The sequence below is a fragment of the Abramis brama genome (genome assembly GCF_963993115.1).
Source record: "Abramis brama genome assembly, chromosome: 5".
Taxonomy (NCBI): Eukaryota; Metazoa; Chordata; class Actinopteri; order Cypriniformes; family Leuciscidae; genus Abramis; species Abramis brama.
In genome coordinates, this window is record NC_139967.1 from 32242975 (window position 1) to 32270242 (window position 27268).

Genomic DNA, 27268 nt, shown 5'->3' on the forward strand with positions numbered 1-27268 from the left:
TGGTGTGAAGTGTGTGCTCAGGGGTTTCTTAGCCATACCGGGCAAATATCTGCTATAGTAATGCCTACTTTATCAATACAAATAACAGTAGCTTAGTGATTGCATTATCAGAGAACTCTATGAATATATCTGAAAACTTACTCTTTAAATGAAAACTTGCTATCCTTGTGTGATTTATTTATTTTGAGGCCAAATATAGTCAATCATGAAACCATCCCTAGAGAGATTACTGTATGTCAATACCATTTTAGAGAACCTCACCTATTAAAATGGTACACTATGTTCACTTCACTGTCTGAGTGGCTTCTAATGCACTTAAAGATTATGTTTAACACATTCAGCATTTGAAATCAGACTGTCTCCATTATCTTGAGAACATACTTTTGTTTTTTTTTGGAATTAAGAGAAGTAGCTTATATTGTTTTGGATGACTAGAGAGTAAAGGCTTCTATGCAATTAAATTTCTTTTTTGTTGCCTCAACAGAAAAACAACAGGTTTCAGTATCATGATGCATTTGTAATATACGAGTATTTGATGTGCACTTTCATATCATATCTTTTTTTAAATTTGAATCAATTGTTGGTTTCATCATGGGTAAGCTCTGTAAAGTAGAAAGTTATATATGATTTCAGTATTTTAAAATGTTTGATGGTCATTCATTTACTATTTAGAAATGCTTATACTGTGTGGTTGAACAGTGTAATTTTGGAAACTGAATTGTCATGTTCTTAATCTCAACAGCTTGAAGGATTAGTTCACTTACAAAAATGAAAATTCTGTCATAATTTACTCAGTGAAAACGAGTTGTTTCAAACCTGTATGAATTTCTTTCTTCTGCTGAACACAAAATAAGATATTTTGAAGAATGTCGGTAACCAAACAGTTCATGGACCCCATTGACTTCCATAGTATTTTTTTTCCTACAATGGAAGTCAATGGTGTCCATCAACTCTGGTTACTGACATTCTTCAAAATATCTTATTTTGTGTTCAGCAGGAGAAAGAAATTCATACAGGTTTGAAACAACTCGAGGGTGAGTAAATTATGACAGAATTTTCATTTTTAAGTTATTCCTTTAAAAAAAGTGTCAGATTTTTTTTCTCCCTCATTTAAAATAGGTTATCAGGTTACAGAGGTTATGATGAAATGTCTTGAAGGTCTGGTGCTCTTGTGTTACCATTTTACTTTTGTGTCCTTGCTCCGTGTACAATTTCACATATAGAGCCCCCACTGTCGGTGAGCTAAAATGTAACTTTTCTCAATCCAATTGTTGAAAAGTCTTTCATGACAAATAATAAAAAAAAGTTTTGAAATCCCTGCTTTTTCCTAATTATTATTATTATTATTATTATTATCATCCTCTGCATGTTGCAGTAAATTCAGCATAGTTCAGAAGTCTGAAAACAGCCTAACAAAGCCTAATATCTTTCACCTCCCCCATTTATAGTCGCACATCTACAGTAAATGCTTGAACCTGGTTCACTCAGTTACTTTCAGTGTTATTTTAGTAATACTTATGTTTTTTATATTTTGAATTATAGAATATTTTAATAGTTTTGGTTAACAAAATGCTGGTGAGATAAACCTTTACATTTAGCAGATGCATGCAGACAAACAGTGAAATGTCACTTATGGCAGATGTGTTTTTTTTTTTTTTTACTGGTGTTCGGAGACCCGGGGGTGTCGCAAGGGATTGGCATGGGGGTGCATGGAAAAGTTAAGAGACAAAGAGGTGCAACATTTTTTTAAAATAAATATATTAAATAAAAAACAAGATTAAATAAATAAAAATTTAGATTTTTAATATTTATAATATCTTAATATGTTCCTGTCTCATAGTCACATTTATCAGAGTAGAGCTGGTCGAAAACATAGTTTAGCCTACATTTTACAATGATATAAACAAACAAATGTATGTCGTTCCAAACCTGTATGAGTTTCTTTCTTCTGTTGAACTACAAAGAAGATATTTTGAAGAATGTCGGTAACCAGACAGTTGATGGTAGCCATTGACTTCCAAAGTATTTTGGACCATCAACTGTCTGGTTACCGACATTCTTCAAAATATCTTCTTTGTAGTTCAACAGAAGAAAGAAACTCATACAGGTTTGGAACAACATAAGGGTAAATGAATGATGACACACAAAAAAAAAAAAATTTGGGTGAACTATCCCTTTAAATCAGTATTATGTTAATTTGTGATTACAAACCGTGGACTGCGCATATCTAACGCCGCTTCCCCCGCTGCACTACAACAGCGACTGCGCATATGTAGCGCATCTTTCACCCTCTGCAGTACAGCAGTAAGTTCGCGTGCGCGAGAATGGGTACGTCAATCGCGCGCCAACATGATCAGCTGTACTAGTCTCTTCTCAGGAGACTATTTTTAATCATCAGAGTTTGGGCCTGTATTTAAACAACAAAGTAAGTCTTGCAAGCCATGTGTTAATTATTAGACAATGCTGTAAAATGCATACAAGTGTCAAACGTGTGCTTGCATCCAAATCCTCGAAAAAGTCCAGCACTCAGACAACTATCAGCAGATTCTTCACAAGTGCAAGCGATAAACCAATTGATCAACCCGAGATTAACTGCCAAGACCGACGCCATGAGGGCAGAGGAAAGGTAAGAGCTTTATTCAGAACAGACAGCTTGTTTACTTTGTAAATAATCTGCACTCCAACCATACTATAGAGCCATATCAACAATATGCATCACATGCACGAAGCTTTTGCTGTTTCAAAGCAGCACGAACTAAAATGTAAACCTGTTCTGATTTAGAAGAGGTTATGTGATGGAGGAATGTCCTCAGAGAAACGACCCAAACTCTCTCACAATGTGGAGGAGGAGAAAGATGAAGAGTGCAAGCTGACCCCCAGCACCTGTAAGGACATATGCACCATGCATGGCATTCTTTTCATTATGTTTATTGGAGTTTTGTTGTTGTTGCCAGTTGATTTGTTTAACTGCATTGCACATTTTCCTTTAGTGCAGCTTGTTTATGCTGATCTCATAAGATGTAAAAATGTGTTTTCTGGCATTTACACTAAACAGGGCTCAATAACAATGTTTTTTTGTGCTTTTTCACCGACCCACCATTATTTTTATATAGTTTTTGTTTTAGCCAATTTTTGTCAGAAAGGCTCATGTTCTTTACACACACACACACTTTTTTATTTTTTTATTATTTTTAATTATTACAGTTGTAATGTAACTCAATAAAAGCTATGCTTTTTAAACACCTTTAAAACAACAATGTTCAAAACATTCGAAAAGGAAATGTTTTGGTTTGTATGGTATAGAAAACGTACACTACATGATCAGCATAAGATGTACTTAAACTGCTTGTTTATGCTGATCTCATAACATGTAAACATGTATTTTCTGGCATTCACACTAAGCAGAGCTCATCAAGAAGTTATTTTTTACTGACCCGCCTTACTTTTTTTGATGGTTTTCCTATATTTTTTTTATTTTTGTAGCAATGTTTATGTCATAAAGGTTCATGGTAGTTCATTCAAGGTTTGTAACTCAGTAAAAGCTATGAAATATAAAAAACCTGTTCTAATTTAGAAGAGGTTATGTGATGGATGAATGTCCTAAACTTGATAGTGTTTATATATGCAGGTAAATATACAGTACTGTGCAAAAGTCTTAGGCATGTTAGTATTTTCACCAGACATTTTATAAGCCAGTTATTTATTTATATATATATATATATATATATATATATATATATATATATATATATATATATATATATTATATATACATATATATAATATATATATATATATATATATATATATATTATATATACATATATATATATATATATATATATATATATATATATATATATATATATATATATATATATATATATATATATATTATATATACATATACATATACATATATATATATATATATATATATATATATATATATATGTGTATGTATATATATATATATATATATATATATATATATATATATATATGTGTATATATATATATAATATTATATTTTATATATATATATATATATATATATATATATATATATATATATATTATATATATATATTATATATATATTGCTGTAATGTGTCAGTTGGAAATATAATTTCCAAACTTTCCTTTTTCTATTAATTCTCTCTTATGTGCAATAGATAAGATGGCATCTCCCAGAGCCAGTGTCAGCCATGCCACCCTGACAAGGCTTAAAGATTTCAGCTGCCCAGGGAATTCAGAGATCCGAGTCTCCGATCAGGGTATAAAGATGGAGGTGGAGCCTTCAAACTCTGGAAAAGCTGAGAGATCTGCCATGCAGCAAGACAAAACTATCATGAAAAACAGCTCATCTGAGTTGGTGGAAGAGGCCAAAGAAGAGCCTACTAAGATTAAACAGGTTTGATTTTATAAGCAATACTTGTATGTTTCAGAGTTGCCCATTGAAAGAGGGTTCTGTCTTAACTTCTTTAATTGCAGATTACATATTTATCAACTACTTGTTTTGTCTGGAAATGAAAATGCAAATGCTCAACTAATCACATTGTCAAAGTAATGAACTAAAGACCCAAATGCTTGCCATTCAAACATGTTTTTCCTCTTTCTGTTTCCAGGAGCTTTCCTTTAGTCAGTTTTCTAAGAATACTGCGATCAGGAAAAGTTCAGAAGAGCCTGGCGTTCCCAACAGGAGAACCAAGACCATATACACTCCTCTGGAAGAACAGTACATGGAGATCAAGAAGCAACATGTGGACACAGTGCTTTGCGTTGAGTGTGGCTATAAGTACAGGTTCTTTGGTGAGGATGCAGAGGTAAGAACTAGAGTAGCCCATCACAATTATCAGACATTGGGTGATGCATTACGCTATATGTATATATTACTGTCCTTCCATTGAAAGGCAATTCCACCAACATATTTCAAGCTACAAAAAGTTCATTAAGAGATTATAAAAGCAATGTATATTTAAATTGTGCGGTTTAATTCAAATCTTCTGAAGAGACACAATTGCTTTATATGATAAACCGATTTAAAGGGATACTCCACTTTTTTTGGAAATAGGCTCATTTTACAACTCCCCCAGAGTTAAACAGTTGAGTCTTACCGTTTTCGAATCCATTCAGCCGAACTCCGGGTCTGGCGGTACCACTTTTAGCATAGCTTAGCATAGATCATTGAATCGGACAGGACCATTAGCATCTCTCTCAAAAAAATGACCAAAGAGTTTCGATATTTTTCCTATTTAAAACTTGACTTTTCTGTAGTTACATCGTGTACTAACACCGACGTAAAATGTAAAGCGATTTTCTAGGTTGATATGGCTAGGAACTATACTCTCATTCCTGCGTAATAATCAAGAAACTTTGGTCATTTTTTTGAGAGAGATGCTAATGGTCCTGTCCGATTCAATGATCTATGCTAAGCTATGCTAAAAGTGGTACCGCCAGACCCGGAGATCGGCTGAATGGATTCGAAAACGGTAAAACTCAACTGTTTAACTCTGGGGGAGTTGTAAAATGAGCCTATTTCCAAAAAAAGTGGAGTATCCCTTTAATTAACGCATATACATATAGAGCTCATTAAATATGATAAACAGAAGTTCAAACGTGTTTGCTTAATGCAGAATTGTCAGTTTTGGGTGAACTATCTCTTTAATGTAATGGCATTGACCTGTTGTCATTAATAATGTTCGACATAAAATAATTATGGTGTGCAAAATAAGCTTTTTTTAAGAAACTAGATTTGTTTTGTTCCCCTACCACATTTTTTTTATAGATCGCTGCAAAGGAACTCAATATCACTTGTCATCTGGACCATAACTTCATGACGGCCAGCATCCCTACTCATCGCTTGTTTGTGCATGTTCGTCGACTGGTCTCTCAGGGATACAAGGTCACTGGTGTTCTCTTAATTATAATATGCTGCATATTTGTCATGTAGAAATAAGTATATCTATCAACATCCCATTTTTTTTCTTATTTTCGGCGATTTTGGTCGGTGTAAGAGTGTTTTCGTGCCTCATTCCTTAGGTAGGTGTAGTGAAGCAGACGGAAACTTCAGCCATCAAAGCCTCCAGCACCAACAAGAGTTCTCTCTTCACACGGCAACTTCATGCACTTTACACCAAATCCACGCTTGTGGGAGAAGGTAATGTTTCTGCACTTACTCAGTAGATTCATAATTGCCTTTCACTCCTGTTTTAAGATTAATTTCAGTATCTCTGTTGTTGACCAGATTCTTAGCTGCAGTTTGATGCGTGTCACACACTACTGTTTAAAAGTTGGGGGTTGGAAAGATTTATTAATATTTTTGAAAGTAGTCTCTGGTGCGCACTCAGGTTGCATTTATTTGATCAAAAATACAGGACAAACAGTCATATTTATAACTTATAACTATATTTTAAAATGTAATTTAGTCCTGTGAAAGTCTCCAGTGTTAATATATGTTTATACCTCCTTAAAGCTAAATAACGATGACAAAATAAAATTATAAAAATGTATTCATTTTCCTGCCTGGAGAACAATACAAGAGGAAAACAGATCAAAACATGGCAAAATACACAGTAAAACAATGTAAGCAAATATGACAAAAAATGTTTGTTTGTTTTTTGTTGTTGTTTTGTCAAGAAATTAACAGACTTCAACCCTCGGAAACACACATAAGATGACAGTGACACGCTCATCTCACACACTCATGCACACTCTATAACAGCCAAAATTGTTTCATTCGTGTTTTCAAGAGGAAAACAGATCAAAACATGGCAAATACACAGTAAAACAATATAAGCAAATATGACATAAAATGTTTGTTTTTTGTTTTGTCAAGAAATTAACAGACTTCAACCCTCGGAAACAGATAAGTTGACAGTGACACACTCATCTCATAGACTCATGCACACACTATAACAGCCAAAATTGTGTCATTCGTGTTCAAAAAATGAACAATAATAATAATGTGCTTACCTTTGTGCTGCGCTTTAACTTCAAACAGAACTATAGTACGTCTTAAAGTACACATTGTAGAACATAATGCTGAAATCTTCACAGTCAAAACTGGTTAATCATTGATTCAAACCTCTTTCAGCAGCTGTAGATTGCAGTCTGGATGGTTTAAAAGTTGAAGATGTCCTGATCAGGCCAAATCATTCATGAATCATCACGTCTGTGTGCTATCGCTCTTGATTGGCTAAAAGTCTGTGCTCATTTGCGACATCAACACCAACACCATCCGACTCTGCCGTGGCCGTGTGTGTTTAGTAATGTCATGATGACTGATCAGATGGAGTACATGCACACTTGAGTTTAAGCCTATACAATTTAAATGTTTAAAAACCTCCAAACTCATCACAAACCAACCCAAATTTTGTCCACCCATCCAAACCAATTTTGACCCTTGCAATCAAAATTCTAAACCGCCCAATCTGGCAACACTGCACATAATCCTTCAGAAATGTTTCTAATATGCTGATTTGGTGCACAAGAAACATTTCTTATTGTTATCAGTATTGAATACAGTTTTGCTGCTTAATATTTTTGTGGAAACTGATCCAAAAAAAAAAATCTGGATTATTTGATGAATAGAAAGAACAACATTTAATATCACTTGATCAATTCAGTGCATCCCTGCTCAATAAAAGTAATTATTTCTTTTAAAAAAAAGTCTTAGTGAGCACAACATTTTGAAGGGTGTCTATTTATTAAATAGCTCCAGTATCTTTTTTTTTTATTAGTAACCTACAGAACCCAAAATGAATGAATTAATTGCCTTGTTCTCAGATGTGAATCCTCTGCTGAAGCTTGGAGATTTGGAGCAGGCTGAAGATGTGGTGCAGGACAGTGGCAACAACTATCTAATGTGTGTGTGCGAGAGTTTTGATAAACAGAGCAAGGAGCTGACCGTAGGGATGGTGGTAAGAAATCATTGTGGTAATTGGTAGTGTTGGGTGAGCTCTAAGGCTGTGACACACCAAGCCGTCATCAAAGAACTAGTGGCAACAAAAGCTGACTGTGTTGTCGCCTCCTGTCGGCTGAATCTGGGACAAAAAGCTGCGCTTGAACACAACAGCTGACTGCCAGCTAGCATGTGCGTTCTGCGTCTGCATGTAAGGAAATAGCTGTCTACATCAGCAGGTATCAATAATCTGTATTCGTCATTCAAAAGGGGAAACCAAAACTAGGACTGCAGATATATAAACCGTAAACAAAGAAGTGCTTGCTTACCATTTTAAATATCATTCATGCAGATCACTTTCTTCATTCCAGGCATCTCATGTTGTTATGAAAATATTTGCCTTCTGTCTGTGCCATCTTGACTTCTTTGCTCGCTTTCATCACTTTCTCTTTTATTCTCGTGCACTGATTCGTTCTCTAAACCGAGCAGCCAATCAGAGCGCTCTCTCTCACCGACTGCCCCGATTCAACATGCTGAATCAGGGAACTGCCACGTCACACTCACGACAGCCTGACGTTGGCTGACGGCTGACGGCTGACCGGTGGCTTGGTGTGTCTGGCCCTTAGTTGGAATACAACTGAGAGTTTCAGTTGGTTAATAAGACAAACCCATATATTCATAACTTTTAATACTCACTAGTACAACCCTGTCTTTCCTTTTGAGTTCAGGTGGTCCAGCCGAGCATCGGGGATGTGATGGTGGACTGTTTTAAAGATAACATGGCCCATTCAGAGCTGGAGTCCAGGGTACTCAAAATACAGCCTGTAGAGATCCTGGTGCCTTCAGACCTATCAGAGACGACTGAGAGGTTATTACGCAACATTGCTCTGTCCAGGTACATGTTCATGTTGGGTAGGCATAGTTTGTTTATCTTATTGTGATTGAATATGTTTGTGTGATGCTGCATTGTAGATGATTTCATAAAGGGGCTGCAACAACAAATTTTATAATCATAAATGAAAATAATTGATAACCGTCTTTATTACTGATTAGTTGTGCACAGAAATTGTCCTTCAGTCACATTATTGAGTGGATAAAAGTGGATAATCCTAGCTACGCAAAAAATTACAGCGCTTTATATTAAACTCTTCAAACAACGCAGCATTTCCTGTCAGGTGCTCTTGTAATATTTACAGTGAGGAAAATAAGTATTTGAACACCCTGCTATTTTGCAAGTTCTCCCACTTGGAAATCATGGAGGGGTCTGAAATTGTCATCGTAGGTGCATGTCCACTGTGAGAGACATAATCTAAAAAAAAAAATCCAGAAATCACAATATATGATTTTTTAACTATTTATTTGTATGATACAGCTGCAAATAAGTATTTGAACACCTGTCTATCAGCTAGAATTCTGACCCTCAAAGACCTGTTAGTCTGCCTTTAAAATGTCCACCTCCACTCCATTTATTATCCTAAATTAGATGCACCTGTTTGAGGTCGTTAGCTGCATAAAGACACCTGTCCACCCCATACAATCAGTAAGAATCCAACTACTAACATGGCCAAGACCAAAGAGCTGTCCAAAGACACTAGAGACAAAATTGTACACCTCCACAAGGCTGGAAAGGGCTACGGGGAAATTGCCAAGCAGCTTGGTGAAAAAGGTCCACTGTTGGAGCAATCATTAGAAAATGGAAGAAGCTAAACATGACTGTCAATCTCCCTCGGACTGGGGCTCCATGCAAGATCTCACCTCGTGGGGTCTCAATGATCCTAAGAAAGGTGAGAAATCAGCCCAGAACTACACGGGAGGAGCTGGTCAATGACCTGAAAAGAGCTGGGACCACCGTTTCCAAGGTTACTGTTGGTAATACACTAAGACGTCATGGTTTGAAATCATGCATGGCACGGAAGGTTCCCCTGCTTAAACCAGCACATGTCAAGGCCCGTCTTAAGTTTGCCAATGACCATTTGGATGATCCAGAGGAGTCATGGGAGAAAGTCATGTGGTCAGATGAGACCAAAATAGAACTTTTTGGTCATAATTCCACTAAACGTGTTTGGAGGAAGAAGAATGATGAGTACCATCCCAAGAACACCATCCCTACTGTGAAGCATGGGGGTGGTAGCATCATGCTTTGGGGGTGTTTTTCTGCACATGGGACAGGGCGACTGCACTGTATTAAGGAGAGGATGACCGGGGCCATGTATTGCGAGATTTTGGGGAACAACCTCCTTCCCTCAGTTAGAGCATTGAAGATGGGTCGAGGCTGGGTCTTCCAACATGACAATGACCCGAAGCACACAGCCAGGATAACCAAGGTGGCTCTGTAAGAAGCATATCAAGGTTCTGGCGTGGCCTAGCCAGTCTCCAGACCTAAACCCAATAGAGAATCTTTGGAGGGAGCTCAAACTCCGTGTTTCTCAGTGACAGCCCAGAAACCTGACTGATCTAGAGAAGATCTGTGTGGAGGAGTGGGCCAAAATCCCTCCTGCAGTGTGTGCAAACCTGGTGAAAAACTACAGGAAACGTTTGACCTCTGTAATTGCAAACAAAGGCTACTGTACCAAATATTAACATTGATTTTCTCAGGTGTTCAAATACTTATTTGCAGCTGTATCATACAAATAAATAGTTAAAAAATCATACATTGTGATTTCTGGATTTTTTTTTGTAGATTATGTCTCTCACAGTGGACATGCACCTACGATGACAATTTCAGACCCCTCCATGATTTCTAAGTGGGAGAACTTGCAAAATAGCAGGGTGTTCAAATACTTATTTTCCTCACTGTATTTCTTCTTACCAATTAAGAACCCCCCCCCCCCCCCCAAAATAAATAAAATACTATAAAATACTTTTCAATTAAGTGATTTAAACTGCCTTTCGGCTTCAAAACAACTGATTAGCTGTTGTTGTTTCTTTTTTATGATGTAAGGTTTATGTTTTTAAATATTTGTTGCGCATAACAAAAAAAGGATGCACGGCATAGCATAGCCTACATAGATACAATCACTATTGTTGTCAGTGTGCCTTCAGTTAGCACATTGTTTGGAGGAAAACACTAGAATAGTGTTTGTTTTTTCCAAATAAAAACAGAAAACGTTTTATCCGATTAATCAATTAATTGATGAAATAATCAACAGATTAATTGATTACCACAATAATTGAAGCAGCCCTAGTTTATTATGCATCTTTAGTTAGTGGACCTGATAGAAAATACTTGCCATGTAATTGATGCAGTTATTTGCAATTTTATTCTGTGATTTTTGTTATTTGTTCTTTAGTTTTTTTTCCGGATTGTCTTAAATATTCTATTGGTGAGTGAATGAAAGTGAATGAAAGCTGTATTCCAAATTATATTGTGGGCCCAAATACCCACACTTGCACCACCTGAGAGCTTGTGCAAGTGACTGCAAGTGCTGTGACAATGGTCATTTTTTCAAACTAACTTATCCGACTTGAGGTATCTAAGGTGGACTTTAACCAACCTGTGGAAATGGCGTGGCGTGGCGTGGCGTGGCATCCCGTCCAAGAAAACACTATCACTGCCTTACTTGCCACTTCCAAAGTATATGCTAGAATCTGAGGTGCTTCCCTTTCCTTGGTTGCGCAGTATCAAAGACACCACTCCAAGTTGCTCTTTGAAGAAATGAGGGTTTATTTACGGCCGGGATGGCCATTTGTATGTAATACTCCCTACGTTCTCATTGGTTATACTCATATCATCCTGTTAGTTGATTGCCCAGTGTAATCACTATTTTCTAAATCACTAGATTTGTTGGATATTATTTAATATGTTATTTTTACTCTCCTGCAAGGCTTGTTATTTATGAGAAGAGAAGTTCCATGACCTTCACAGGCAAGAGGACATTTCAATGTAACTGATTGCACAAGCATTTTTATTTTTTGTCAAAAAATTGAAACTGAGTAAAATGTAGAAGATAATCAAATTGCATTACAGTGTTCAATACTGTCCCATCAGGTCTGTGAAATGCTAAAGCTCAGTGCTCTGAATGCACAAAATCTACTGTCTCTAAAATCGCTTCCGAGCAGTATTTAGGTTAAGCGTATCCCACCATTCATCGTGTTCAGGAGAAAAAAATGTTAAGAAAAACTTTCCAGTGTAACTTAAATTAATTATATATTACCTATATTTTGGGAGTAAAACTACATGTGTGTTTTGTAAAACTATTGAAACTGCTTTTTGTCTCTTAATTAGAAGCATCACAATGACTAAATTATATAATCTGTTACACAGGGACTACTAAACAGACATTTAGAAGTTTATTTTAAAGTGCAAATCAAGCTATGTGCAAATAAAGCTTGGTAAAAACTATTACACCACTATGTTGCAAGTGTGTCCCATTAGGTAATCAAAAGGACTTCACTTGAACAAATACAGGGTGTGATTGAAAGTAGAAAGTTCTCAAGTGCAAAGATGCAAATGTTGGTAATGGAACAGGCCTTTTGATTGCTTAAAGAACTTGCTCCGTTCTTGAAATCAAGATTCCACCTTTCATCGGACTACAAAAATTCTATTTTAAGATCACTTTAATTATGCAACCTCATAAACCTCCTCACATGACAGAAGCATATTTGCAGTCTCTTTTTATGCTTTCAAATAGTTTTCAATTATAATGTTTTGAATTGTGAATTGTACAATATAAAATTGCTACTTAGTGACTAGCAATTGTTCACTCACCACTAGATGTCAGTAAATGACTATCGCCTCTTAACTGACTTCACATTTTTTTTTGAGGGTGGGAACATTTAAAGATGTGAAAATACGTATTTTGGTCATTTTCAAACTCATGATGTCCACCTGAGCAGCACAGCTCAATGTATCAGAGCATGTGTGCTAACTGCTAAGCCACAACAATTCATCATCCATCTTCCTATATATTCCTATGTACACATAGTTAAATAGACATATACACTGACTGCAAATGATGTGTATTCTATCCTACCAAAGTTCCACTTTTTTTGCTCCTAAATTATTAGTGCCACATTAGGATACCTCAAACTGAGAAGAATTCCATGGGGCTGTGCTGCAAGTCTTGCAGTATTTCCCTCTTAGTTTAGCTTGAACTTCCTTTAGGGACCCAGCCTGACTTTGTTGGCTCTTTCAATGCCTGTGGCCATGTAGACAAGGTTGCTTAACATGGCAAAGTAGAATGGATGGTTTTCATTATGGCTGAACTGGTGCTGGTGCTTCTTCACTTAGTTGAAGTGCCTGTGTTAAAGTGTTGTACACAGCTATTTACTGATACAGGATCATGTTTTTGTGGTTTTGCAGTGAAAGAAATGCTTGAGGATAACCCAGGGGGAATATCTATTTGTCATGATATAGTATCTAGATTGAATTCATAATTTTATTAAAACCCTTATGCGTTTTTTATGGAGGTGTAAAGAATCCTGCAAAGAAAATTGCCCCAAACTAATCTGTGTGTGTCCATCTAAGACTGTTAAATAGCTTTTCCACTGGCTGACCCCACCACGTTTCTCCTTGAGTAAGTCTTGGAGCACCACAAAATAATGTGTTACTCTATTGTCCTTTGATTTCCCAACCGACTGAAGTGAAATTTGGCTTGTTTTGAAGACAAATCTGCATCTTAGCACATAACAGCACACCTGCAAAGCAGTCACAAACACTTTGGCTGTCATTATTGGCACAGCTTTAGACTGATGAACATCTCTAGATGATTGTTTCTTCTGACAGATCTTAATCCAGGGTGAAGGGTAAGTTGGCTGAAAGCAGCAATAATACTTACAAACCCAAGAGAACCACACTGGATACTTACTACCTGCATGAAAAATGCTACAGTACCTTGTTTATTTATTTATTTATTTTGCCTGTTATCATAGGCAACATTTCTTTGACAAATCAGGTTGATCTCACATTGGTGATCAGGCCATCCAAAGTTCCTCCAGAGCACATCTGAGATGACAGCTAGTGTTCACTTCTGGCCTGGGCCACCCAAATTTACAGCAGCATCAGCTGCATGGTGATGTTCTGTTAATTCTTCTTTTGTAATGCCCAGGAAGCGTGATCCACCAAGACCAGGAGGATGTGCTCATTTCCCCTGGTGGTCACCTAGATCCATACTTGAGCTCAAAAGGGTGTCTCTTTGAGGGCCAGGAGCACCTTGACAACTGTCAAGGAAACTAGCATGTATGGACCTTAATAAAATAATCAATTAAAAAGGAAGTTATACATGTATGGTATTACACTGTACCCACATTGGACCAGCGGTTTGGCAAATGGATGGATGGATGATTCAGCTGCGAGCGCCATCTTTTAATCCAACGCAGGAATTCATTCGGCACGGTCCTCACAGTGCATTACGGGTATTCTCTAGCCGTTGAGTGTAGATCCATTGTACACTCGTTATTGTGGTGCATTATGGGGTTGAATGCTTGCACTCGACAATGTCCACTATGGTTTTGCACTCCACTACAAATGGACGTCCCTTCAAATAGTGCCCTATTTAAGAGTACAGGGGGTGATTTCAGAAAACAGTCAAGGTGTTCAGGATTACTTATTGATTAATTACAGGCAGGTGCGTTGAAGCAGGGCTGGAACTGAAATCTACAGAAGAGTAGCCCTCCAGGAGCAAGATTGGACACCCCGTTCTAAAGAAAGTCTGTTAAAACGGTGAGATCATCTTCCTTCAGTTAGCACATCCCCACTTGCTCTCTTTTGTTGCACTGTGTCAAGCAGTATCTTGAATCAAGATTGGTCTTTCTTCAGGAAAAGAAACCTTGGTCATATCAAGATGCCTGAGGTCAGCTGCTGTGATCATGAGCACCCTGCAGAGCCAGTGCTGTGCAATCCTCAAACTGAAAGGACTACACACATTCATACTATAAAGAACATCACAAAGTTCTTTCCTCATCAAATGTAGTACCTACTCAGCAGGCAGTATGAGATTTCTGGCTGGTGGTCATAACTCATCCTGGGATGTTATTTTTCCTATTCTGGTTCGTTCCTTGGAAAAGAGGTTCTCCAGATAACTATTGGTATCAATTGGAGAGAATGACTCCCCAACACCAAGATCCTTGAACATGCTAACACTGTTAAGATTGAAGAAACTCTGGGAATGCGACAGCTGCAATAGGTCCTCAAAGTTCCCCATCAGAGCTCCTGGCAGAAGAAAGTGGCTGAAGGAACAAAGGACCACCTCAAACGAATCTTAAAAGCATGTGATATTACACCAGGGGACATTGGGAAATTGGCTGGCATCTAGCGCTACATCTACAAAGGTTGTTGAACAATTAGAAATTCGGTGTGTCTTGACAGCTCCGCACTCACATGTCCTAACTGTAGAAAGACATGTGGGTCATGAATTGGGTTCCACGACAATCTTCAGTGGTATTGCTGACAACAGTAGCCTCAAGTCCAAAGGAACCACATTTCTGGAAGTGACGAGATCTTTGGTAAGAATGAACAGTCATGATTGAATGAGCAAGCAAGCTGTTTTGTAAGTGCTGGCTTGCATTCTGTACTCGCTGGGAGTCCCGACTGGTGGTCATGGATCATCACATGGCCAAGTCTAGTCATTTCCTCATTTCCTAAGCAAAAGAGAAATGGCCGATGCGAGAGACTGCTTAGTCGGCGGGCAACACCTCTTGTTTTGTCTGTTAAACAAGACCGATGTTGTCGATTTATTTTGACTCACTATGACTGATCACTGTTTCCAAGGGCAACGCTTAAAGATACTAGATGGAAGGTATTAGATTAAATTAGTGAAGGGCACATACTCCAGGCAGGAGTGATGCCACCACAACAGGAGTTATATCTGTGAATTTTACTGTTGCGCTCACTCAATCTATATCTTTCTCTACGTGCACTGACCGTTCATTCACTCTCTCGCTTCTCACTTGTTTTTTTCTGTCTTTCTGAATTGCAGTAATTCATGTCCTTCTGCTTTCTCCTATCCCAGCTTAATATGCAGAAATATGTACAAGCCATTTGTACTTCACACACTGTGACTTCGTGATTGTTTGAGCATCCTGACCAACCCAGCACAGCAACACCAATGCAATGAATTTGGTGGTGGAACTGTTTGCTCGACTGATGGCAGACAAGGAGACCTGTTTGATAAACAGTCATTGTTTTGCCGTTCTGTTTGGTGTATTAGCGCAGAAATTACGCACCTAACCTTCAGTTGTCCTAGCTGAATCAACTCTCCCTTTCCTGTTTATGTGTTCCAGTCATGCTCTCTCTGTCCTTTTGTCTTGTCTCCAGCTGTTTCTCGTTGCCTCATTTTACCTCTTTGTGTTTTATAACCAGACATATCTGCCCTCATGGTTCCTTGCTGTCCTTCTCCTCCATCGCCCTGTCATTGTTTTTCCATTAACATAACCTCTGATATTGTTAATAGAAAACCAGGATAAAAAGATGCATGAAGCTGAATTATATATCGAAGTGTTGATAGGTTAAAACCTCTGACCTATGGACCTGAACAACTGTCAAATCACTGCTCAAGCATTTACCTCTGCATACAAGCTTTAAAGGGCACTCTTGTTAGGCAGTTAAACTCGAGACTTGTTAAAATGGAGTGTGTGTGTGTGAACTGCAGGTTTGCATAAGTGCTGTCGGTAAACCCCAATTCAATCAAGCAATGCTTAATGTTTGTTTTTATATATTTTTATGCAAGTAAATAAGTATGGACATAAATGCCACTATGTAAATTGTCTCTGAATTACTGGTTATGAAGAGAACGGCAAGATAAATTGGAGGCCAATTTATCTTCAAGATTGTTAAAATCACTTCTTCCTTCACATTTGTTCAGTTTCCATTGTCCCATTCCATTCCTCTTGCTTTGAATATCGTACAGACAAATGTCTGGGTTCCTCTGCTAACCATGTGCTGTGCTCTTCAGTTCTCAGGGGTGTGATTGTACAGGGAGGGCACATAGCAACTGTTGCCGAGTGGTTGCTGTGCTGTAGTTTAATAAGACCCTCAGGAGAATTGCAGGTGGTGTGTTGTAGGTGCCACTGCCATCAATTCATCCCAGTGCATACTGGTTACTTGAAATGGATTCTGAATAATCCTTTCTGCCTTATCGATCAAACAACTTCAATTTCTTCATACACAAACACAATCATGCTTCTTCTCTTGAAGATTTTCAATCATTTACCCCTTCAAATAACTTGGAAAATGTCCTCATGTTATCATTACTTGGCTTTGATAGCCTAAGAGGGAAATGAAGTTGCGCCAGTGAGGGTCAGAACTGGTCCTTAAAGTAGTTAGATTTCAGGTTGAATATAAGTTATGTTCCATTGAAAGCGTCTGTTGGTTAGCTGTCGGTTACCACAAAAAATTATTTTGCCCTGTTCCTCAGCAAACAAATTTCACAATAGTCTACAAGCAGTAGGAGAATGTGGTGCAAAAATAAACATAGAAATACACACTGTTTAAAGTACAGCCAACATACTTTTATGCAAATACTATGATGCAAAAGTTATAATCCAATCTTTCATGACCATGTAAATTTTATAATCCTCTTAACTTTTCCATGATATCCATACAAGGAAGAATGTGTCATTTACCTTGAAGAATTTTTTTAATGGTGCAAAACGTAATGCATAACTAGTTGAGAGTCTACATGGAATATCTGTACTGTCATGGATGAATTCATTTATCACCACAGGATTAATTAAAATAAACTAATGAAGGCAAAATTGTGATCAAAGTGACCTAAGAAATTAGTAGCATAAAGCATATATAAAAATGATATCTAAGTAAAAATAAAATCTTGTTAAAAAAATAAAAAAAAACTATGGATCAGTTATATCTATGGTCAGCTACCCATGATATTTAGGCATGAAAGAATCATTTTATGTTCTGTTTATAGAAATGTTACCTCATTTTAAGGTAATATATCCATGTTCATGTAATCATATTTTTCACATCTCTCTCTGGTTGTTTTGCCCTCACAGATGTTTCTTTGCGACTTTCTCTTGTGAATGTATTTGCATAGTTAGGTTTGTGGAAGCAGGCACCCATGGGCAAAATTCTGTTTTATATGAATTATTGCTATTTGTTTTCTCCGGCATGTCGATTACACTGTTGGGGAAGATAAAGCTGGCTGCACGCTCGCATAGGCCACATATGTTCATTGGTTACCCTAGCAACAGCACAGAGATACAAAGAAAACCTGCGTCCTTGAGAGCTATGTGGTGTTGAATGGTGGGGAAGCAAAAGTGAATGGACTGTTGGTGAAGCGTGTGTGTGTACGAGAGACTAATATGCACCTTGTATCCACTGAGAGAATCCATTGGTATTGAAGGCTTCAGGATGTGACATAAAGCAGAATTCATTGCTTCAATTAATGACTTCTCACATTCTCAAGCTCACATTTCACCCTAAAATCAAGGGGAAAAATTAAATAGCCTTTTTTAGAACCAGCATAGTTTATATATATACTTACTTATTTATTTATTCATTCATTTTCTTTGTGCACTGTGACGTCAGTTTTGTGACAGTCAAGCATCCCCCTAAATTCTCATTACTATATTTTGATCAAATAAATGCAACCTTGTTGAGCATAAGGGACATTAAAAAATCTTCTAAAAACATTAAAAATCTTTCAAAACCTTTTAAAAAAATCTTACAGATCAAACTTTTGAAGTGTACATTGTTTTTGTTTAAATAGCCATACATTTAAGGTAGGGCAATAAATAATTACATGACACATAAATGCTTAAATAAAACAAAATATAATAATATGAGAATTTGGTTGGAAATTAGCTTAACCAACCAAATGAATTTTGTCATGCAATTTTTTTTAAAGGTTTTCAATGGAAGATATTTTGAAAAATGTTGGGCATTTTTTTTCCTACTATGGAAGCCAATGACTACCGTCAACTGTCTGGTTACCAACACTCTTCAAAATATCTTCTTTTTTGTTCAACAGAAGAAAGAAACTCACACAGATTTGGGCAACTTGAAGTTGAGTAAATGATGACCGAATTTTGCATTTTTGGGTGAACTATCCCTTTACGGGCAAGTTCTCATTTTAACAACTTCTTTTTTGCCTCAGAAGTGTAATATGGTACACAAAATATGCAGGAACTCCCTTGAGTGTCATATTGCACATCCAGAAGTTTTACCTGGTGTGATTTTCCTGTTGTCTCATGTAAACCTCCTGTTTGTCTCCTCTCTCAGTGTCCAAGCAGATGACCGAATTCGCATAGAGAAACGAGAAAGTGCCATGTTTGAATACCCAACGGCAATGAGAATTATCAAAGACTTCTACAGAGACGCCCCTCATCCAACTGTGGAAAACCAAGAAAAGGGTAAATTACTTTATCTTTGTCTCCTGTTTGTTTTTTAATGTCTGAACTCCAGTCATGATGAAGCATCGGCTGGTCTTTCGGATAGAGACGTCTGCCCAAATTAATGTTAGGTCTGTGTGTTTAATTGAAAAATCATTCCCTGTAGGCAGAAGGGAGGCAGATCAATGTCTGCTGTCCTTTAGACTGGACATGTGCATGACAAGCGGTGGTGGCTTTTCCTGTCAAGACTGGGACTAAATCACCTCTTTGTCTTGTTCAGGATCCATTAATGGCATAGAACAGACTCCCTCACCATTGTTGCACTTCCCTCTGATGTTCCGATGCCTTGCTTTCTATCTCAAATGCTATGTAAAAGCAACAAGTCAGAATCTTTAAAATGAAAACAATGCATAAAAAATCAACAAACTGAACACATGAACACTAAGTTAGTTCTAAAGGGGGAAATACTGTGTAGATGATTTTAATTAATTACAAGTTTTTCAGTCATACACCCAAAGCATTGAATTAGTGTTATTTTTTTTATGTCTATTAATCATTCACTTAAGATTGATTCAAGTAGTTTAAATTCACATTTGATGGATTTTGCATTTTATTTTTAATTTCTGTGTTTACTTCACTTGAACAATTGTTGGATACCTTAAAATAAACTCCAGCATTGTTTACTTAGTTTCTATTTCTGCTGTGTCTTTATTTGTTCTTTTCTGCTTCTGTTTTTATTTCATTAATGACTGTCTACTTGAATAATAACTTGAGAAATACTTAAAACTTTGAAATACTTTATTATAATTTTAGTTTGTCAGTATTTTTTTTTATATTTAAGTGATTTCAGGATCATATTACATTTTGTTATGTGTATTTATAAAGAATTATATATTTTAATGATTTATCAACTACTCGCATATTGGAATTGTGATCAGTTTAATGCATCCTTTAATCCATAAATGTATTAATTTAACTTTTGAATGCTACAGAAACCTGAACTGACTCAGACTCACTCTGTCCAATTGCACATTTATTCTAAAAGCTCAACGTATAGTGGTTGTACTGTGAAACTATCAATCAGTTCAATTGAGTATTGTAGTGAATATGCCTACATTCTTTTTTTCTTTGCAAATAGTTTCCTACACCCTCTGTATGGGTCTGGAGAGCCCGATTATCTGCTGTCTTGGTCCTGTGATCCAGTATCTGGCTGAGTTTAAGCTAGACAAGATTTTACTCTGTTCCAGGTAAAGTTCCGTACACACTTCTCCTTAATGCTTAAAAGATTTAAAGGTATCATTTATCCAAAAGTGAAAATTTTATCATTTGTTTATCACCTTCATGTCGTTCCAAACCTGTATGACTTACTTTGTTTTGTGGAACGGAAAAAGATATTTAGCAAAATGTTCTGGCTGCTTTTCTCCATACAATGAAAGTAAATGAGGCTGCTGAGCTCCAAAAAGGACAAAAAATGTCATAAATGTGGTTCATGTAAATTCATCTATGGCATGTCAAGGTCATTCAATCCGGATTTAAAAAAACAGACAAACATGAGAATGAGTACATTTGATGACAGACAAAATGACAAATTTTCTTGTTGTGTGATTTATCCCTTTAAATATTTTTTTCTGTTTTTCCCTTTGATTTCTGTTTGGATTTCTGCTTTAACAGTGCTTGTTGCTTAGTAATAATGAATTTTTGGATAATAATATAGCAAATTCAATGGAGTGTTAACTATATGTGTTCACTGTGTATTGCCTAAATGAGTTAGTGTCTGCTACACCTACATTTCCCTCTCTCGTTGGCTTTTGCTTCAAACACATTGAAGAATCCAGTGGTATAGCATGAACCTATTAGGAGACTCTTTTATTTTCCCTTCTCACCTAAAGTAGACACATCTCACACCTACTTCCATCAGGCACATAAGTAGTAACAAGGGTGTTCATTTATCCAAGTATAGTGTAGCAGCGGGAAACAGAGCCAAATCTGAATCACAATGCTTGCAGATTGTCACCCCTGATGTGTGAATGTTCAGTATTGTCCTGTAATTACAGACTGATTACGCACGTTCTTTAAAGGAAAATAAGAGGCCTTGACCTCACATACTTTCTGAAAGAGCCTTAATTAACATGCATCATTACCTGAAATAGGGCCTTGCTGCCTAATAGTTTGTCATGACTGTGTATTGTTGCTAGTCTGACTTGTTTTACTATACATTTTTTCGAATATGTAAAAATATGTAAAGATGTAATTATGAAGCAGTAGCTGCTCTTGTGGAAAACCCATTTTGGTTGTGTTTGCAGCTCATTCAAGCGGCTGTCGAGTGATGCTGACCATATGCTGCTCAGTGCTGCTACCATGAAGAACCTGGAGATCCTGTGCAACCAGGTCAGTCAAACGGAGGAAAACATGGATGATGGAATATTATACACAAACAGTCGTACTGTTTACATCTGGTATTAACATTAGTCTTGGGTGATCTGATCACTTGTGCTCAGCCATGAAAGAGACGCAACAATTTACACAATGCGTTTTAAATGATTCCACAGACCACCTGTGATTGGTTTTTGTTTTGGTCTAATTTTGTGACTGCATACATCAGTGTCACTAGCTATGCTTCCATCCAGAGTTGCATATTGAACTTGTGCGGAAGATTTAAATATCGCATTTAACATTTGCGAATAAAGCCCATGATGTGTTGAAGAGAACAAAATAGTCACTTCCTGGGAAAATTGCCGCAAAATATCTGTAATTAAAATGGAAGTTGCTGCAGTCGGGAAGCCATTGTGGCTCTTTTTTCCTCCATCATAAAAGACTTGCGTCTCAGAGCGCACAGATGAAATGCAATAAACTCCGTCATGTTATCTTGCGTTCGGATAGTGGTGTTTAGGAGTGCAGCTGTGTGCGACTCTTCTGGGAGGGAATTAAACCAAATCATTCTGATGACAGACTTTGGCTCAGGCATTTCAGAACAACCAAACCAACATTTGAGATGCTGTGCGACACGATTGGTCCGCTGGTTAGTCCAGTTATCCAATCACATGATCTCTTGAGGCAAGTCTCAGGAGTGTTTTGTTTCGCATTGAGGGATTTATTAGGGTAAATGTATTTCCATCATAGTTTATGCACATCTTTTTATCCACCTCAATTGAACTCTAACGTTTTATTTATGCACATTTTTAGAATTTATGCGCATATTGCCAATTTCATCCAGCATTTTTTTTTTATGCAATAGATTAAAATGCGCATAAAAATAGGTGGATGGAAACATACCTACCTACCGATGTCAGTTGCACCAAAAATGTTATGTGAAGTCTTGTGCATGTACAGCGGAGCCGACACTAAAAATAAAAACATATTTTTAAAACATTAAGGCAGAAAATGAGTTAGAAATATTTGAAATTCCACATTTTAGATGACCAAGTAAATTTGTGATCATATGAGTCTTTGTACATATGGTCAGATGAAGCACAAGATGCTTTTTGGATCATCTCAAATCATGCTGAAGAACATAATCATTAGGTTTTACACACACTTGTGGAGTTTGAGTGCAGCTTGATTGCTGTTGTTATTAAAGCAAATGAGAGACAAACACAATTTTTTAATTGAAATGTGTATTTTTCATTTAACCTTTTCACTTAAATTATATTAGGCTGATCATTTAATTAGTAATAAATTAAATTACAAGCATGTTTTGCTAGTGGTCTCATATTAAAAAGTCTTTGAACTAAATTTGAAATATTAAATGTGAAGGCTTGCTGGAATTTCATTATTGATTTTTCAATTTCACAGTAGATCTAGCTAAATGATTGCAGCTGTAAAAAACAAAACAAAAAAAACATTGCAAGATCAATAAAAGCACACTGAATGAAACAATAATAATAAATATTGCTGCAAGCAATGACTATGGGCCATCTGTGAGGTTCAAAGCTGTAACCTTTCAACAACCAGCTCTGTGTTTTCTTTTTTATCACTGCCCCACTTTTCCCACGGATGTTTCCAAAGAGATAGTGAGTTGAATGTCAGGACAAGCCAAATTATTTTGAGAACAAAATATCTATTTTACAACTTTTATTAGGCATGGACTGAAGATAATCTGACTCCGTTTTGGTGAAGATCAGACAAAATGTGTACGAGGATTATTACTGAAATTACATCAGTTTTGTAGTAGTATACAGTACACCTCTTTTGCTTACATTGAAACATGCCATCCATTACAGTGAACGCATTTAAATAAAATCCTATGTAAGAAATGTAACTTCACATTATGATATTATGAATTGATGTAATGTCACTTTTCAACTTAAAAAGGGGTCTTTTTATGTAGTTTTATGATGTAAATATAATGGCATACTAGTTTAAATTATGCCATTTTTCTCTGCCTTGTGTTGCTTGGAAAATAACGTGGGCGTTTGTGTCTTGATAACCGAGTGATTTATCCATTATCAAGGATGTTGGTTTGGATTTAATGATGACTTCCTTTTTCATTGCTGTCAGACCACAGGTTCAGTAAAAGGCAGTTTGCTGTGGGTTCTGGATCACACTCAGACTCCATTTGGGAAGAGATTGTTAAGAAAGTGGGTGAGCCAGCCGCTGAAATCTGTGATGTGAGTCATTATTTCATTTTATTATCATGTAATCACTGTGATTTGACTGCTAGTATGTAACATGGCCATTGTTTGCAGTGCTAAATAGATGTGGCATGCCCAGATATTCCCGACACCACTACAGATTATACTGAACTCCAAACTCTGAGCCTAGGTTAATCCAAGTCCTAGAATATTTTGTAAATGGAGGAACTTTGCACCCCTCTTCTCGGCCACTGCATGGTAGGATTACAATTTCGCTCTGGTTCGGATTATGGAAAAACACTATTGTATATACAAAGGGATAAACCGCCATAAAATGCAAGTTTTTAATCTGAGAGTTTATTCTTTTTGGTTATTACTCAGATTTAAATGTTTGTTTTATTTCTCCAGAAATAGATTGGCATGGCTTTGTCAGTCTGATGCCAACTTTATACGTTGTGGGGGGTTGTTTGGATCTGTGTGTGACGTAATGCATGCTTGCAAAATCCGATTATGTTTGTGGATAATAAATATATTTGATTCCATATAACAATCATTTAATCTTAAATCCACATGTTTTCCTGCCAAACCTCTTAACAGATATGTTGGGGAACGTTTTTGAATTGAGACTCAGAATATCATGCCACTGAATCGGGCAATGCAGTTAGATCATGTGTGTTTCCTGACATACAGGGAATGAACTTAAAGCCTCACAAATTTGATCTAGAACTGTTTTTTTTTTTTTTTTAAGAAATTGTTAGTTTTATTTAACAAGGGTCCATTAATTTGATCATATGTGACAGTAAAGACGTTATAAAAAAACAAACAAATAATTTGTATTTCACATAAATGCTGTTCTTTTCACCAAATATTTTTCCATAAAAATATTAAGCAGCACAGTTGTTTTTAACATTGATAATAAGTAGGGATTCACGATATATCGGCTGATATATGTTAATTTTTGATGTTATTGTTATCGGCCTGATAAGAAAATTTGTCTGATATATTAAAGCCGATAAATAATGCATTATTTACTTTAGCTGAGACACTTCAGATGCGCACTGATTGCCATGATGATTTTGAATTGAAATATGATTGGAATCACTTCAAAAAGGATAATAAAGTTAAGTGCAACGTGCAGCGCAAGTCTGTCATATAGGCTACATAAAATTATAATGTGAACATTATAATTGTGTGCTCAGGACATGGCTTTTAATGGCTTTTGTTTTTGTAATCAGGCTCTCAAAAATTATAAAAATGTGGATTTAGATTTATTGGCCAAAATATCAGTTATCGGCTTTCAAATATAAAACATGATTGGTTATCTGTATCGGCCAAAATTTTCATATTTGTGCATCCATCATAATAATAAATGTTTCTAGAGCAGCAAATCAGCATATTAGAATGATTTCTGAATGATCATGTGACACTGAAGACTGGAGTAATGATGCTGAAAAATCAGCTTTACCATCACAAAAAAATATATATATATATATATATATTTAACAATATATTACAATAGAAAACATTTCTCCAACCTGAATAACATTTCACGATGTTACAGTTTTTACTGAATGTTTGATCAAATGAATGTAGCCTTAGTGAGCATTTAAAACATTTAAAAAATCTTAGACCCCAAACTTTTGAAAAGTAGTGTACATAATTAAAGCCACTTCTCAAAAGATACAGCAATATATCAGTTAAGAATTATATTTTCTTACAGTACTAACTGATCATAAAACAAAAATAAATAATATATGGAAAAAGAAAGTAACTTTGTTCTGCAACAGGAAATGCTTTTTGATACCACTGAAGTCAAGGACACACTTCTAGACAGAAGCTACATCACAGCTCTCTTATGCAGCATAAGAGCACAACACAAGCTGCTGTTAGTTACACTGTTGCTTCTGTGTGTGTTGTGATACAAGCCTTATTTAGTTCCAGTGATTTTTATGGTTTGTGTACATAGCATCTGTTGACTAATTCCTACAATCCCTACTACTTTGCCCCCTCTCTCTCTCTCTCTCTCTCTCTCTCTCTCTCTCTCTCTCTCTCTCTCTCTCTCTCTCTCTCTCTCTCTCTCTCTCTCTCTCTCTCTCTCTCTCTCTCTCTCTCTCTCTCTCTCTCTCTCTCTCTCTCTCTCTCTCTCTCTCTCTCTCTCTCTCTCTCTCTCAGTGATATCCAGGCTCGTCAGGAGGCTGTGGCAGAAATGTTGTGTTCTGAATCCAGTGTGCTTCCCTCTCTTCAGTCTTTGCTAACTCGTCTACCTGACCTCGAGAGAGGACTTTGCAGTATCTACCACAAGAAAGTAAAGCCTTTTGTACCTAAACAATCTGTTTGAATCATTTCTTTTTCACAGATTTCTATATTTTCCTTGCTTTTTTTTTTTTTTTTTTTTTTCACATCATTCCATGTGTTTCTGGAATCAGGCAGGAGGTTGCAGGGATGGTGCTTAATGACCTGTTTCTGTTGAATGGCTCTATTAGCATAATGACAAGAGTGAGCAGGAATGGGAATGATTATTGTTTTGTAGCATGTGTGGAGAGACAGAATGTCCTCAATAACCCTGCCTCACCTGCCTCTTTCTGCCGTCTCATTTTTATGAACACACATTCATCAAAAACAAAATGAAGAATTTATGAAAGAAGGGGTCCAGTGTTAAAGGTCTAAATGTAGTTTTGGACTAAAACTTTATTTTTCATAGATTAAAAGGGGGGGATTTTGAAGCCCGAAAAAATGCATCCATCCATCCATCATTAAAAAATAATCCTTACGGCTCCAGGGGGTTAATAAAGGCCTTCTAAAGCGAAACGATGGGTTTTTATAAGAAAAATAATAATATTTAAAACTTTTTTAGCTATAATAACTAGCTTTCGGCAGACGGCCGTACACAGCGATCTGCAGCGAAAGAGTGACCCTTGACCAAGACGAGAAATTTTAAAGAGGAATGTCAGAGGATTTCAATATAATAGAAAAGGAGCTTGAGTTTGGTGCACAGCCCTATTTGTTTGAACCGCGAGAGGCATCAAAGCTTACAATACTCCTACATCATACATTGCATCAGGGGTTACTCTTATGACGCAGTATCTGTACGGTCATCTGCTGGAAGCTAGTTATTATAGCTGATAAAGTTTTAAATATGGATTTCTTTTCTTACACAAACACTTCGCTTCGGAAGGCCTTTATTAACCCCCTGGAGACGTATGGATTACTTTCATGATGGATGAGTGCATTTTTTGGGCTTCAAAATCTCTATTTTTTTATATATATCTCTGATTGTGTTCATCGGCAAAAAGATAGTCATATACACCTAGGAGTAAATAATGGGATAATTAAAAATTTTGGGTGAACTATCCCTTTAATATTGAACCTAAAAAAACCAAAAAGAACAGTATTTCTCTGTATTTATGCATTGTTGTAGTTTCATTTTGTTTTTATGCATCCTATTTACCAGTGATTGACTGTCAAAGTAGCGCTTCTGTCATACGGTCAGAGAGTTTTTGCATAG

The 27268-nt window shown here is 36.5% G+C and overlaps 2 protein-coding genes across 2 annotated transcripts in view; both read left to right on the forward strand.

Annotated features, from left to right (window-relative positions):
• The window catches only part of ubac1 (UBA domain containing 1), an 11753-nt gene extending 10436 nt beyond the window's left edge, over nucleotides 1-1317 (forward strand). The window contains exon 10 of the mRNA XM_084113551.1: nucleotides 1-1317. This exon is cut by the window's left edge and continues 1611 nt beyond it. The gene's annotated coding sequence lies outside the window, so the exon portion shown is untranslated.
• Nucleotides 1318-2298: 981 nt separating this feature from the next.
• Nucleotides 2299-27268, forward strand: part of msh3 (mutS homolog 3 (E. coli)) — a 63218-nt gene continuing 38248 nt past the window's right edge. Inside the window, exons 1-13 of the mRNA XM_084114250.1 lie at nucleotides 2299-2626; nucleotides 2783-2885; nucleotides 4176-4414; nucleotides 4629-4826; nucleotides 5789-5905; nucleotides 6043-6160; nucleotides 7789-7922; nucleotides 8632-8798; nucleotides 19083-19213; nucleotides 20331-20439; nucleotides 21496-21580; nucleotides 23690-23799; nucleotides 25936-26068. Coding sequence (XP_083970376.1) covers nucleotides 2471-2626; nucleotides 2783-2885; nucleotides 4176-4414; nucleotides 4629-4826; nucleotides 5789-5905; nucleotides 6043-6160; nucleotides 7789-7922; nucleotides 8632-8798; nucleotides 19083-19213; nucleotides 20331-20439; nucleotides 21496-21580; nucleotides 23690-23799; nucleotides 25936-26068 — 1800 coding nt within the window. The 5' untranslated portion in view covers nucleotides 2299-2470. The remainder of the gene's footprint in view (nucleotides 2627-2782; nucleotides 2886-4175; nucleotides 4415-4628; nucleotides 4827-5788; nucleotides 5906-6042; nucleotides 6161-7788; nucleotides 7923-8631; nucleotides 8799-19082; nucleotides 19214-20330; nucleotides 20440-21495; nucleotides 21581-23689; nucleotides 23800-25935; nucleotides 26069-27268) is intronic.